The sequence below is a fragment of the Crotalus tigris genome, unplaced genomic scaffold (assembly GCF_016545835.1).
Source record: "Crotalus tigris isolate CLP2741 ecotype Arizona unplaced genomic scaffold, ASM1654583v1 scf7180000017987.690289119674:8195010, whole genome shotgun sequence".
Classification (NCBI taxonomy): Eukaryota; Metazoa; Chordata; class Lepidosauria; order Squamata; family Viperidae; genus Crotalus; species Crotalus tigris.
This window is the reverse complement of record NW_024096758.1, coordinates 306,673-323,254: the sequence shown is the minus strand read 5'-3', so window position 1 is coordinate 323,254 and position 16,582 is coordinate 306,673. Positions and strand designations below refer to the sequence as shown.

The 16,582-nt window shown below is 36.6% G+C and overlaps 1 protein-coding gene across 1 annotated transcript in view; it reads right to left on the bottom strand.

Moving 5' to 3' along the window:
• TBC1D22A (TBC1 domain family member 22A) overlaps positions 1 to 16,582 on the bottom strand; it is a 128,102-nt gene that overhangs the window by 74,387 nt on the left and 37,133 nt on the right. The window contains exon 8 of the mRNA XM_039345917.1: positions 8,077 to 8,191. Coding sequence (XP_039201851.1) covers positions 8,077 to 8,191 — 115 coding nt within the window. The remainder of the gene's footprint in view (positions 1 to 8,076; positions 8,192 to 16,582) is intronic.

Below are 16,582 nucleotides of genomic sequence, written 5' to 3'. Positions count from 1 at the left end.
TACTCAAGCAGGAGACCCTATACCATTTCAGACAAGTGACTGTCCAGTCTCTTCTTAAAAACTTCAGGTGATGAAGCACCTACAACAGTGATGGCGAACCTTTTAGAGACCGAGTGCCCAAACTGCAACCCAAAACCCACTTATGTATTGTCGGGTGCCGGGTGGGCGTGGCCCATGGGGTGGGTGTGGCCCATTGGGTGAGTGTGGCTGCGGTGGTCACGGCAGACTGGGTGGGCATGGTCAGGGTGGGTGTGGTCACCTCAATGTTGCTCGTGGAGAAGGATTCCTGTGGGGGCCAGGCAGGGCTGGGGGAGATCCAGGGGGTCTCTGGCGGGTGGGACAGTGGGCAGGAAGCTCATACTGTGAGGTGAGGCGAGGCAGAGGGTAGGGCAGGGGTGCCATTGCTGCAGGGTAAGCAGCTGCCTGATATCATCGGCCGCCGCACACAGAAAGCACATGGGGGCCAACTGTGTCCATCAGCAGCCATAGCCTGACGGTCCTTGGTTTTGGCATGACGTGGCTGTTTGCCACCTCGCACAGCGCACCCAATGCGGCTGCCATGAAGCTGCAGAACAAACCAGGCGGAGGTAAGGAACCAGTATATCAGTTTCTTACCGCCACCCGGCTTGCTCCGTGGTCTCATGGTAGCGACACTGGGCAGGAGGCGGCAAACGGCCGGTTTCAGTGTGACGTGGCTGTTTGCCTCTGGCCGCGGCCATTTGCTGCCTCGCGTGTCACAGCTCTTTGCCTCCAGCCGTGGCCATTTGCCGCCTCGCAGGTCGCAGCCGTTTGCCTCTGGCCGCAGCCATTTGCCACCTTGAATGTCGCAGCTCTTTGCTCAGGCCACAGCCATTTGCCGCCTCGCATGTTGCAGCTGTTTGCCTCCAGCCGTGGCCATTTGTCGCCTTGCGCATCGCGACTCTGCCTCCGGCCGTGGCCATTTGCCACCTTGTGCATCGCACCCAATGCCACTGCCACAAGGCCATGGAACAAGGAAGCAAAAAAATAAGACATTCCCCGAAAATGAGATGTAGTGCCTCTTTTGGAGGCAAAAAATAAACAGGACCAGGTCTTATTTTCAGGAAAACATGGTTAAGTTTGTAGTTGCAGAAATATGACTTAGAGATTTTAAAGACACATGGCTGCAACATGTGGCTGAAAAGGCATAGAGCAGGGGTACCCTACCCCCAGTCCGTCAATTGGCACAAGCCGCAGCACACCAGAAACCGGGCCGTGCAAATAAGCAAAGCCCCATCTGCGGGATGCAGGCAACACGCAAAATCATACCCCTTCTCTCCACAGAACTAGTCCCTGGTGCCCAAAAATATGGGAGCCACTGGCGTAGAGAGTCATAAATGATTTAAAAACAAATTATATCACATGTGTAACTTTGTAATTCTTCACTCATTACTGTGTCCAACCTGACAATGGAAATAGTCTTAATTCAAATGGTCAATAGTTTCATCTGACTGATAATACTGCCTTAAAAACAAACCGCTTTCCCAAAGGAGCTATGTCTCATGCCTGCCATAGATCAGATTCATTAGAAATCATGCAGCTCTAGAAATTGCTCCCTTTGGCAATAGAAACCTTATGGGGCACTGCATATTTGAATACATTACTACACATCATAAACCAGCATTTTTCAATTCTTGAATACCTGCCACCAATTTTATTGCTTTAAAACATCTCAAAACCTTTTTCATGTGATGTCTGTCCTGCACAAGAATTCATTTTATTAAGAATGTGATATAATCACTACAGATACAAGCAGTAGATATGCAAATTCCTTACACAGAATTATTCTTTCATATGTTGAGTAATCAGTCTACAATCTTTTGCACAAATCTAGAAAAGGAAAGATGTACTGCCCAAGAACTATAAACTTAGAGATATGGTACCTGTAAGATTTCATATCATTGTGTAGTAATTTACCAAACTATAAACATAAGTTGAACTCAGCCAACCATAACTTTTGAAGTAGCTATAATGTGGAAGACTGAAGCTCAATTTAAGAATAATTATACTTCCACTATCTTCATACTTTAATGGAACATTAGGCCTTCACATTAAGGTCTATATTAATGGAACGTTAAATCTTTTGTTAGCAGAGACAACTATAACCCAGAACTCCTTTCTTATAACTGTCATGGAATTATGAACTCTTTTAAAGTATTCTATTAAAAATAGTTCTTACTGACATTAGCAGTATTATACCTATAGTAATAATTATTTTCAGCCACAAGCATTAATTGCACTATTGTAAGTTATCAGCAATTATGGAATATGTTTATTTTAGACAAGGGTTCTCAGTTTCAAACATTCCAGATTTCTTTCACTATAAATAGAATACAGAAATATGTATATGTGTTAGAAAACTATTAAGTTATTCATTTGCATATCTTCATAAGAATATTAATAAAGGTAACTGCTCATCATAAATAAAAAGAATTTTAAAAACTTAAGCTATTTATTAGAAGATTAATTCAGGAAAAAACAATTAGAAATCTTCATTTTCAGACTAACTCGTGAAGCATAATAATGAAAAAGACTTATGTTTAAAAAGTGACTCCATTTCTTACTTTAGAAAGGGACAGATTATGTGGTGTGAAACCAAAAAATATTCAAATCTCAGGCAATTATAATATGTAGAGCTGAAGTAGTGCAGTGGTTAGAATGCATTATTGCAGACTAATTCTGCTGACTGCCAGCAGTTCGATTCTGACCGGCTCAAGATTGATTCAGCCTTGCATCCTTCCGAGGTTGCTAAAATGAGAACCCAGTCCTAAGTATACTGCTTAGAGAGGGCTGTAAAGCACTGTGAAGCGGTATATAAGTCTAAATGCTATTACTAAGTAACAGTAGAAAAGGGCAACAAAGATGATTAGGAGACTGGAGGCTAAAGCATATAAGGAATGGTTGCAGGAATTGGGTATGTCTAGTTCAGTGGTTCTCAACCTGTGGGTCGGGACCCCATTTGGGGTCAAACGACCATTTCACGGGGGTCGCCAAACAACGCAGTCCGCCATTTTTTCCCCTTTTCCTTAGCTGTGCTACTCCCTTTTATTCTATTGGCTCTTGAATAGAGTCTAATTCTATTGGCTTTCAAAAGCCAATAGGAATTGTCCAGGCTGTCTCTGCCTGCTGAGCCCGCCAAAAGTCCCATTCTGCAAATGGTGTTGCATCAGTTGAGTAGTCCTCGACTTACGGCCGGTTGAGTAGTCCTCGACTTACAACCGGTTGGGGGTCGCAGCATTAAAAAGGTTGAGAACCACTGGTCTAGTTTAATGAAGAGAAGGACTAGGGGTGACATGATAGCAGTGTTCCAATATCTCAGGAGCTGCCACAAAGAAGAGGGAGTCAAGCTGTTCTGCAAAGTGCCTGAAGGCAGGACAAGAAGCAACGGATGGAAACTAATCAAGGAGAGAAGCAACCTAGAAGTAAGGAGAAACTTCTTGACAGTTAGAACAATTAACCAGTGGAACAACCTGCCTCCAGAAGTGGTGAATGCTCCAACACTGGAAGTTTTTAAGAAGAGACTGGACAGCCATTTGTCCGAAATGATGTAGGGTTTCCTGCCTGAGCAGGGAGTTGGACTCAATGACCTCCAAGGTCCTTCCAACTTTATTATTGTTGTTGTTGTTGCTGTTGTAGTAGTAGTATATAAAAAGTGTGTTTCTCTGTGTATGTATATATGTATATAAATATTTGGATTCTAAGGGCTATTTTCCAAGTCTTAAGGTTTTAATATTTTAAGGTAACAAACATACATAATACGCCCTCATCGTCCTATTTTCCCACAATAATCCTGTGAGGTGGTTTGGACTGAAACAGAGAGACTGGCCCAAAGTCATCTAAACAACTTTTACTAGATGAGGGTGATCTCCTGGTTTCTAGGCCAGCATCTTAACCTCTGCAGCAAACTGGCTCACATCACACAAACTGAGCACCAAGCATGAAAAAGGAAGAATCTTAAGAGGGTCACTTTCACTTTAATATGAATATAATAAAAACTTTATAAAACTAGGAAAAGGCAGCATACTTTATGTGGTCTAATTAATTTTAACACTAAAAGTCTCAGGTAAAAAAAATGATATACACAAACAATAATGCTAAGAATATAATTATTTATATTTATATTTAGAATAGAATAGAATAGAATAGAATAGAATAGAATAGAATAGAATAGAATAGAATAGAATAGAATAGAATAGAAGATGATTGAATATATACAGTGTATGGTGCAATGAAAGCTCAGCTTAGACTGGCTGATAGAATGATTCAGATTCTACACAATTTTAAGAGGATTACTAAGAAGGGTTTTCCCTTATCTTAACCTTTATTATTCAACCTAGCTATAGAAGCACTGACAACAGCATTTAGATACAATAATCAGATTTATAGGATAACATTTAGAGCCAAGACATATTTTATAAATCTATTTGGAAATATCATGGCTCTGACCATAATGCTTTCCATTCAGCTACCTATATTAAGAAGTTGGAGGAATTTGCAAAGGTGTCAGGAACATCAATTAATTTTTACAAACCGCATATGATATTTTTTCATATAGCCCCCCCCCCCAAATTCAAAAGGACCTTTCTACATTTTTAAGCATTCCAATAGTATATAAATCTTTAAAATATTTAGGCATCACTATTAATAATATAAATAAAATTTTTACTAATAATTACAGGACAACATGGAAAAATTAGATAGGGAAATAAAAAATGGACTTTAAAACCTTTTAACATTTTAAGGCAAACCGCAGTGGTAAAAATGAAAATCCTTCCACAGCTGAACTTTCTATTTCAATGCCCCCCAGTGGAAATTCTAGAACAGACTTTAAGAGGCTGGCAAAAATAAACAAATCAAAAGGATTCTGCTTTTATACAAAAAAAATTGACAACATGTAAAAAGATTTTATACAAACTGCAGGCCAGGTCATGCCTAATTTGGTAATATATTATCAAACAGCACATTAGTGCATACCAGTATGTTTTCATTTATTGTGGAAGACTCTTCTAAACAAGGGATCCATATTGAAACTATGTTAGAGCCTGATACATTTATAAGTCAATGTATTTTTCACCCAAAATATTTTTCTAGAATAAATACATTGAAAATGTTTTCACTAAAATGATATTTCAAATTTGGAAGACTAAGTACAAAGCTCTGATAAAGGATTTTGCTCCTTTAATCTACATATTTCTAAAACTCTCATATCTGTATTCTTTTAACTGGCAAACAATGCAACTTAGGGAAAAACAGATATGATTATTATCAAGCTAAATTGCACAATGAGGATATCTTGAGTATATTAAGCTATGCCATGTAATAGGAATATCAAGAGGTATAGGTAGTCCTCAACTTACGCCCATTCATTTAGCAACTGTTCAGAGTTATGACAGCATTGAAGAAAGCAACAGTGGCAAAAAAATGTCATAAAATCATGAAGCCTTGTTGCTGCAGCAAAGCCAGCTACCCTAGCGCCACAAAGCCCCAGTGCCATGTTGTGATTCAAAGTTTAATTGTTATACCATGGGCAGCCACCCCAATGCCACAATATAAAGTCCAAGCCACTCCAGCCCCAGGGTTGAAGACAGGTTACCGCAAAAAGCCCCAACACAAGCCGATGAAGAGCTCAGGGTGAAAAGTCAGCTGGGCGGCATCGGGAAATTGGGTAGAGCAACAGCAGGAGAGGTGATAATTGTGGGTGGGCCCAATTTTTTATTCCATAAAAGAGGTTCTACAAAGCTCATTAGTTCAACAACTGTCTTAAGTCCATTTGTAAACCAATATAATTTAATAGAAAATGCTTAGCCCTTACTTGTCTATAGCAAATCAAATATTAAATTGATTTGTTTTTCTTTCCTTCAATCAAGTCAGATCCTTGGAGACTGCTTGGACAAGTCCCAGCAGTTTTCTTGGCAAGGCTTTTTTGCAGATGTGGCTGCCATTGCCTCTTTCCTAGGGTGAGAGAGAGTCACCAGCTGGCTTTGGGTCTAAGATGGGACTAAAAATCACACTCTCCTGGTTTCTAATCTGATACTTTAACCACTACAAACTTCACTCTAAATTTTAATAAAAATAGCTGCTACAAAAGAATGTTTATTAAAATACACGATGCAATCAAGCTGTACTTAAAGGATTCTTCACAATTATTTAAACTAGTGTCAAATATACCCTACCATACTAGGGAACTTTCTTGGCCTCTAAAATTAATAACTTGCACAATAAAAGGAAGAACCCAATTAACCTCACACTTCACCAATAAGAATAAATTCTTATTCCAGTAAGTTTTTATTAGCACTCCTTCCAAACAAAATTCTTCAAATTGATGGCTAATTGAAACAGAACAATACAGATTGCTTCACAAATAGCTCTCTATGTGATAATTTTCACATGCAATGGCAGATTTAAAAGGTTGAAATAAAAAAAAACCCTAAATTTACAGCAGAGCTACTTCACATTAACATTTAGTGAAGCAGAAACAGTTTCATGTCTTCCCTTCCATAGTGGACTGCATGCATTCCTGCCCTGACAGAATAAGGTATGTAGGTCACTGCCATTATTTTTATTTATTCAGAATATACAATGCAAGAACTTTCACAAATAGCTGATTTGGATTTCCCAATCATGAAACTAAGAAGCATCATACCGAGTTCCAGTCTTCCTTCTAGCTTTCAATTTAGAATTCAGTAATTAGTGCCATTAGTTTACTCAGCCAAGACTACTAGATCCACTTTTTTCTCCACTGAGCTAGCCAGAACATCTATTACTGCTTCTACCCTGGAGAACTTATGGCAAGGCATAATAAACAGAAGATAATGAAAAGAAAACGTAGCTATATAATCAAGTATCACAATAAGAATCTCTCCATTACAATCACATAACAGTATCTTCCATTCTAAAGGTGACACAGTGACAACCTTTCACTGGTAATATGACCAATTACACAACTGGACATTAGACAGTTATTTTCTTATCTATAGAGAGAACATTTTAGCAAATACAGACAACTCACTAAGGATTTGCAATATAAATTGATGGTAAAGTACTTAAGACCAACATATTTACTATATTAATTAAATGGTCTATTTAACATGGAATATCAATCCTCTAATCACATCTCATTTAAAGTTATTTCAATTAACAACTCTAAAGTACACCAGCACAGACCCTACTGTTCTAGGCTCATTAACATCATTTTCATTATCTGTCAAATCAGGGAGTAAAAGGCAGAAACTATAAACACTCTCTAGAGTAGCCCCCTTTCCTACTTAAGAGATTATTAGGAGAACAAGCTGCAGTATTTCTCATTAGCTGCTGAGTTGGGGGGGAGGGGGGGAGACTTACCATACACTGAAACAATAGATGAAATCAGTAAAGAGACAGTTTTTCATGCATTCAAGGGTAATCTGTCCTTAGTCAAACAAAATCAATCTAAATTGTTGATGAGGCATCTAAAGCAAATTGAGTTATAGGATGAAGAAGAGCTGAGCACGAAGATTTAAATACACCATGAGTATGGATGTTAGAACCTATCAAATGTTATTCTTACAAGAAAAAAACCACTTTCAATTTGCTTGGTCTAGTGCAGGGGTAGGCAACTTTGGCTCTTTTATGACTCATGGACTTCAACTCCCAGCTGGCACAGGAATTCTGGGAGTTGAAGTCCACGAGTCATAAAAGAACCAAGGTTGCCTATCCCTGGTCTAGTGGTTAAGGTACTGGGCTAGAAACCAGGAGACTATGAGTTCTAGTCCCGCCTTAGTCATGAAAGTCAGCTGGGGATTTGGAGCCAGTCATTCCTTCTCAGCCCAACTCACCTCACAGGGTTGTTCCCGTGGGGAACATAGGAGGAGGAAGGAGTATTAGGTATGTTCGCCATCTATTTATAAAAATAATTAAGGTAGGATTCTTTTAAAAAATAAATAAAATTTTAAAATTTAACTAATAGGTTATTCTTCATACACTGTGCATTTTTATAAACATAAATGCCAAGAAACACGACAACAATAATCTTAAAATATCAGATTAAAGCAACGTATAAAGTAACATGAATTTTTTTACCTGTATATTCGCTAGTGAAGACAACAAAGAAAGGAGTCACCAGATCATTTATGCCCTGAACATATCCACTGGCTGGATGACGTATTGCCCAGATAAACAAAATTCTTTCAAAAATCTAGGGGGGAAAATATAAGGAACCAAAATGTAATTATGGCAGAAGGCACATATGTCCGAAATTCATGTACTGGATATGTTGAAAACGGTTCTTCCTTTGAGGCTCTAATGCAGTGGAAACCATCTCTAAGAAGATACATTTGGCTACCATGTTTTGATACTCAGAAGAAGGGTAGAAAATGTGTCTCTTTCACCAACCTTTAACAGATTTTAATGATATAGGATGTAATTTTGATTTTAATTATATTATTTTTGTTATATATTATAATTTGCAATTTCTTAATTATTGGAAGCCACCTTGCATGTTTATAGGAACAGAAATATAAATATAATATTAAGTAAAAATAAAAAATAAATAGCTAGATGATGAATGAGGAATCTCAATGAATCTACATAAGATCTCAGTTAGCACCAACATATTAGTGATGTTGTTAAAACACATTGCAATAAAAATGCAAGAACCATGCCTAACTCTTGGAAAATAATATTTATAACAGAATTTATATAGTATTGATATACAATGTTCAGCTAACAAAACTGAATTAGCCAATATATACTGTACTTTTACATAGATTCCATATATAAATATTTGCTGAATTTGAACAAAGAGATAACAGTAGCGAAATCAGCTAATTCCAGCCTTTTTAGAGAACTTTAAAATGAGAAATATAAAGCAGTAAGAATTAAATAGCTTGAAGAAAAATACATTTTTTAAAAAAATCAATGTCCATGAAAGCATATTCATATACATAAATGTATATATTAATATTCCTTTATCAGAGTTGTACATCAAGTCCCATGAGTCTTGTAAACAATCTTTGTAGCTGTAATACTGACATTCTTATATGCCAATTATGGAGGAATATTTCAAATTGAGGGCTGCTGTAAATGATTCTTTGTTTGTAGATGTTTTGGGAAGTTCATGCTCTCTAGCATTCATATATACTTATTCTAATTAACATAGTACAAACTTTACATATTGAGATCATTGATATGTATTATGTTATAGGATTAACATCAAGGCTCTAAATGTTTTACAATGTAGGATTAATATCAAGGGAAAGTAGAATTGCTTATTTCTCTCTAAAGCTTACTGTATAATTGCAGATTCCCCCCCCCCCGCCTATAATCTGAGATTACTCGTTTCTTGTGAATATCATTAGGGCAATGTAGTAGACTGAGCTAAAGAAATTCTTGATATACTGTAAAAAACATAGTAGTTGAAAAATGGAGCTTACATAATCTGAATCCCTTGCTAATCATGCAATTAAAAAAAAGATGAACAAAAAAAAGAGGGGGAGACAATGAGGGGGAAAGAAAGAAGTGATTCCAAGTCCTTCCCTCCAAATTAACTTTACCCATTCTTTTTCTAGGATACTGAAAGGTAGGGTTACAATGAAGTTAAGAGTTTAGTTTCGTCCTGACTTTCTGACTAGAAGGGATCTCCAGCTGGGGAGTGAGTGACAACTTGGCAGAACGAGCAGTGATTCAGCAGAATTTGTTCAAATGCTAATGTGGCGAAGGAGGAAGGACAAAAGTGTTTGAGCTAGTGGTGTGGTGGTGAGACGGGTGGATATTTGGTCAGAATCTGAAGGAAAGGAGAAAGCGAAGAAGGAGAGAAATCGGGTATACAAGAGTGACAGGAAAAGAAAGGAGAAGAAGAGAAGCGGTGAGAGCAGACAACGGCACACCATGACAGCAAGAGAGGCTTAAGTGGACGAGCACCCTAACCAGAAAGTGGAGAGAACACACCGCTTCAATAGAATTTTTGAACGGAGGGACCAGAAGAATTCGAGATTGAATAAAAGGGGAGAAAAACAATAACAACTTAATAGACTACAGAAAATATATAATAAATATGATCAAGGTACTAAAAACTTAAGGAGTACAGAGAGCCATAACCGGGTCATAACCGGGAGAAGATTTGAGGACTTACACTCCTTTAGAAGTAAATGCCTGAACTTTGCATTCAAGGCATACGTGTTATTCTTTATTGATTAATTCTAAATTAACTAAGAAGATTCAAAGAACTAAATATACTTATATATTTTAGAGATAAATATTAGGAGTATTGTTAATTATTTATGAATTAGTATTGTAAGTATTTATGAATAAGTATTTTATAAAGAGCTAAGGTATTTATACATTTACATTTGCATCTAACTACCTATAACATTGGATATATTTACATGTTTATAATTTAGTATTTAAAATTAATTATATAGATACTCTGAATTGTTTATACACTGATAACTGTAACTATATTTTTGTACAAATTGATAATTATAGCTAATATCAAATTTAGATATATACTAATTGATTATTAATATCTATAGTTATACTTATATAGATCTGCTTATTGACTTAACTTAGAATTCTTGTTGGTATATCCTGATTAATTTACATAGACTATTGATATTTAAGTTGAATAATCTGCTAAGATTGTCTAAAGTTGATTAAGAATAGAGATAGCTAGGATTAGTGGAATTGACTGTCATTTAACACTTAATGCTACAAGGAGGATAAAAAGGGGGGAACAAAACAAAAACAATAACAACAACAACAAAAGATAGATAGTAAATGGTTGATGACAGTGTGGAAAAATATTTATAGAATACTGGGAGAGCAAAGTAAGATATTGAAAGAGATGAACAGTATTACTACAACGACCTTAAAGGTAGGAAAAAAAACTGCATCAAATCCAACAATAACAATGGCTTCCCCATTAAACCAACGGTCGACAGAGGGATTACAAAAGATAGAAAAAAACAATATGACCCCAAGCCATTTTGACATTGATCTAGGAATCAATGGTTAAAATGCAAGAAACAATGTCTAGCAATCATGGAGAAATGAAATTTGACATTCAGAAATTGGATAATAAAATGAACTCAATCCAGGAAGCAATTCAGAAGAATGAACAAAAAATAAAAATAATAGAAGATAAAACAGAACAAACTGGGAAAAAATTAGACCTGGTGGATCAGAAAATGACGGCAATAAACAAGGACCTCGAAGATTCAATAACTCAATTAGAAATGGACCGGGTATCATTTTATTTAAGATTTCAAAATGTGACCGAGGTGAAGGATGAAGGTTTAGGACAGACAATGGCAGGTATTATAGCAGAATGTCTCCAAAGGGACAAACAAGAAATTATGAACGAACTGGATGAAGTACAATATATCAAATCCAAACAAATTATGCTAGACAGCACAAACTGCCCAAGGAGGTCCATGTTAGATTTGCCCAAAAGAAAATCTGGGACATAGTGTATAATATCACCCGAGAAGAACCAATAATCTATAAGGAGAAGAAAATCATTACATTGAAGCAAATTCCTAAAAGGGTTCGAGAACAAGGTAAGGACTATCGTTTCCTGGCCGCAAAATTGAACAAACAAAATATCTTGTTCAGGTGGATATTTCCAGAGGGAATGCTTATTTCATGGCAAGGCAAGAAGGTTAAAATCGACAGCCTAGTGATGGCACAGGCCTTCTTTGACCAGCTGATGGGAAATGAAGAGGATCAGAGTAGTAGGGAGGAGATGGAGACAGGAAGCCAAGAAGAAGACCAAGCTAAAAGAGGAGTCCGGGAAGAGAGAAGCAAGGAACAAAAAGAAAACCAAGAAATAAGAGGTATTAAAACAAGATCCCAAACAGTTACAAGGGCAAACAGAGACTAATATCTGGTAGATAGATAATGGAATGGACGATTTGAAACTAATATCAATAAATGTTAATGAACTAAATGCAGTGGTAAAAAGGAGACAAATACTAACAAAGCTAAGTAAACAAAAGACAGACATAGTATGCCTCCAGGAGGTACATATCCGAAAACAAGATGAAAAATATTTAGAGTACAAAAAGTTAGGGACACTTTATACAGCACTGGCAGAGAAGAAGAAGAAAGGGTGGTGATATATATTAAGGAAGGGATAAAGACCAATCAAATTTATGCATAACCAAAAGGAAGAACCCTAATGATGGAAATAAAACGAGGGCATACTCAATTTTTGTTGGTAGTTATCTATGTGCCTAATAAGAACTAGGGGGATTACTATAAAAAACTGTATGAAAAGATAATTGCAACAGGTCATAGGAATATATGTATTGTAGGTGACTATAACAGGATAGTTGATATCCAAAAAAATTACATTAGCGATAAAACTAACAAGAATAAAAGAAATGTATTACCAAAAACATTTTTTAAAATGATAGATGAATTAAATTTGATAGATATGTGGAGAACCCTACATCCAAAAGAAAATAAATATACATTTTACTCCAATCCCCATGCATCGTGGTCTAGAATTGACATGCTATGGATGAATAAGGAATTAGCTATAGAAATAGAAAACATTAAGATCTCCTCAAATACGTAGGCAGATCATAATCCCCTTGAGATAAAATGGAGAGGCCAAAGGAAAAAAAATCAAAAGATGGATACTAAACCCCCAAATCTTAAAGGAAAAGGAATATATGGAAAAGATAACGAAGGAATTGAATTTTTTAAAGAAAATAAAAAACAACATACTTCAATAATTAACACTATGAAAGCTTATATAAGAGGGATAACAATAGCTTATATGGCAAAGAAAAATAAGGAAAAATGGAAGCAGCATAATATTCTGAAGGAGGAAATTGGAAAATTGGAGAATCAACTCCAAACAAAACCAGGAGATGATTTAGTTAAAGAAACTTTGACACTTGATAGACATAAGTTAAACATATTAGAGCAAGCGGAGATCTCAAGAAATTTAAAATTTTCTAAACTATTTTTTTTTGAACATGCCAATAAGACTGGAAGATGGCTGGCTTACAAACTGAAGAAGGAAAAAGAAGGACGGATTATCCAACAATTATATGATGAGATGGGGACCCTATAAAACAATGAAGAAGAGAAAAAGAAAATTGTACAAAATTATTATGTGAACCTTTATAAACAAAAAGAAATAGCATTGGACAAAATTGGTTGGAAGAAGGGATCACACCACTAGAGGAGGGAAAAAGAACAATGTTAAACAGAGAAATAACGCCAGAAGAATTGAGAGGGGCAATTTTAAGACTTAAGAACAACAAGACACCAGGACCAGATGGCCTCCCAGGGGAGATCTACAAAAAGTGAGTGAGATTATGGAACCAATATTGTTGGTAATATGTAGCGAAGCACTACACGAAGTGAAAATACCGGAATCGTGGAGGGAGGCACACATCACCTTAATCTCGAAAGAAGGTACAGATAAAAACCAAATTAGTAACTATAGACCAATATACCTCTTAAATGCAGATTACAAAATATTTATGAACATAATAGCAGACAGGCTGAAAAGAGTATTGAATGAGATAATACACCCGGATCAAAATGGCTTCCTCCCAAATAGACAAATAAGAGATAACACAAGAATAATAGTAGACATACTGGAATATTATGAAGCCCACCCAGTAAAACAGCGGTTCTCAACCTTTTTAATGCTGCGACCCCCAACCGGTCATAAGTTGAGGACTACTCAACCGGTCGTAAGTCGAGGACTACTCAACTGGTGCAGCACCGTTTGCAGAATGGGACTTTTGGCGGGCTCAGCAGGGCAGAGACAGCCTGGACAATTCCTATTGGCTTTTGAAAGCCAATAGAATTAGACTCTATTCAAGAGAGTCTATTCTATTGGCTTTCAAAAGCCAATAGAATAAAAGGGAGTAGCACAGCTAAGGAAAGGGGGGGAAAATGGCGGACTGCGTTGTTTGGCGACCCCCGTGAAATGGTCGTTTCGACCCCAAATGGGGTCCCGACCCACAGGTTGAGAACCACTGCAGTAAAACAAGCGGCTCTTGTTTTCTGGATGCTCAGAAAGCTTTTGATAATTTAAATTGGCAATTCATGATTAGGCAAATTAGACATATGCAATTGGGAAGTAAATTTGAAAATATAATAGCAGCAATATATAGCATGCAGAAGGCTAGGGTAATAGTAAATGGGGACACCACCAACACATTTCAAATAACCAAGGGGGTACACCACTGTCGCCACTTCTCTTTATTTTAACAATAGAAATACTATTAAATAGAATCAGAGCAAACCGAGAAATAAAGGGAACGAAAATTAAAAGTGATGAGTACAAACACAGGCCTTTGCGGACGATATGGTCTTTATCATTGAAGAACCTATGGAATCCGGTCCTATTCTAATATGAGAAATAGAAAAATATGGGGAAATATCCAGGCTTAAAATTAACAAAAGGAAAACCAAAATGATAATTAAAAACTTAACAACAAATCAGAAAAAAGAATTAGAAAAGGAAATGGATTTACAGATAGTTAAAAAAATTAAATATTTAGGGGTATGGCTGACTGCAAGATGTTCGTCCCTAAAGGAAGATAATTATATGGTATTAGTCCAACAAATAAAGAAGGATTTGGAAAAATGGGGGAAGCTACAACTATCACTTTTAGGTAGGATCGCAACTATTAAGATGAATATTCTACCCAAATTATTATACTTATTTCAGACAATCCCCATATCATTAGACAAGAAGTTTTTGGGAGAACTCAATAAAGTTATTACAAAATTTGTTTGGCTAGGGAAGAAGGAGAGGATAAAATTACTCTCTCTCTAAGATAGTAGAAGTAGCGGCAGCTTTGGACTCCCAGCGAGGGAATTCTACCACAAGGCAGCAACTCTGGTCTGGATAAGAGATTGGGTTGAGTTAAATAACAGAAGAATTTTAACACTGGAAGGGCACGATTTATAGAAGGGTGGCATGCCTTCATGTGGGACAAAGGAAATGGGACACACTCATATTTTTATAGACATAAAATAAGAGATGCATTGTTACGAACCTGGGAGGATATAAGGAAAAAACATTATAGGAAAATTCCTGGTTGACTATCCACTATGGAGGCAATGATCCACCCCAACACGTTAGATATAAGCAAAATGCCCAGATATTCAGAAATTTTAGATAAACAGGGAAAGCTCAAAAATAATCAGTTATTAAAAGAACAGGGAATATCTATTGACTGGTGGCCATATTTACAACTGTAATCTAGATACAAGAAAGATGTGAAAGAGTATGGAATTGACAGGGAACCAAAACAACTAGGCAAACTATTGATAGGCCCCGAAGGAAAATTAATATCCAAAATATACAATTATTTATTAGAATTTGATAGAGTAGAGGAGATGGTGAAAGAACCGATTATTGCATGGACAAAAAACATAGGGCACAATACAGAATTAGAAGATTGGGAAAGAATTTGGAACAAAAACTACACCATAACTAAATCTGCTGCATATAAGGAAAATCAGTATAAAATGCTATACCGCTGGCACTTAGCCCCAGCAAGCCTGGCAAAAAATGTACCCAAATCAAAGCCCAAAATGTTGGAAATGTAACCATCGTCAAGGTACCTTCTTTCATGCTTGGTGGTCATGTCCCGAAGCAAAAAAATACTGGACTAAGATACAAGGATGGCTACACGAGCTAACAAAATGCCAAATAGAACTAAACCCGGAAACATTTCTCCTGGGAATAATTAAAAAGAAATTTGATAGGAAAATAAAATATTTGATTCTACACATATTAACTGCGGCAAGAATTGCATTCGCACAATACTGGAAAGAACACAATATACCACCAGAGGGATTGATCATTCAGAAGATATATGAATGTGCCGAAATGGATAAACTCACTTTAGAACTAAAAGAAAAAGATGATTCGGAATTTTACGCGGTTTGGGAAAAATGGTATACATGGATAGATAATAGAAACAAAACTTGGAAATACACATAAGAATATTGTGAGTTAGATATTGAATGTATATAGTGTATATATTGTACAGAATGTTGATCCAAAGTATATAAAAATGACAGTCTGCTGAATATGTACTAGAGTTGTATAAAGGAAAATGGTAATAAAAACTATTTTTAAAAAAAAGTTTAGTTTCATGAGACATGCATCTGGGCTTCCAGATACACATACATTCTTGTATAGTAACAACAACAACAACAATAATAAAGATGGAAGGGACCTTGGAAGTCATCGAGCCCAATCCTCTGCTCATGCAGGAAACCCTATACCATTTCAGACAAATGGCTGTCCAGTCTCTTCTTAAAAACTTCCAGTGTTGGAGCATTCACATCTTCTGGAGACAGGTTGTTCCACTGGTTAATTGTTCTAACTGTCAGAAAATTTCTCCTTAGTTTTTCTCTCTTTGGTTAGTTTCCATCCATTGCTTCTTGTCCGCCTTCAGGCGCTTCGAAGAATAACCTGACTCCCTCTTCTTTGTGGCAGCATGAGATTTTGGAACACTGCTATCATGTCACCCCTCGTCCATCTCTTCATTAGACTAGACATACCCAATTCCAGCAACCGTTCCTTGTATGTTTTAGCCTC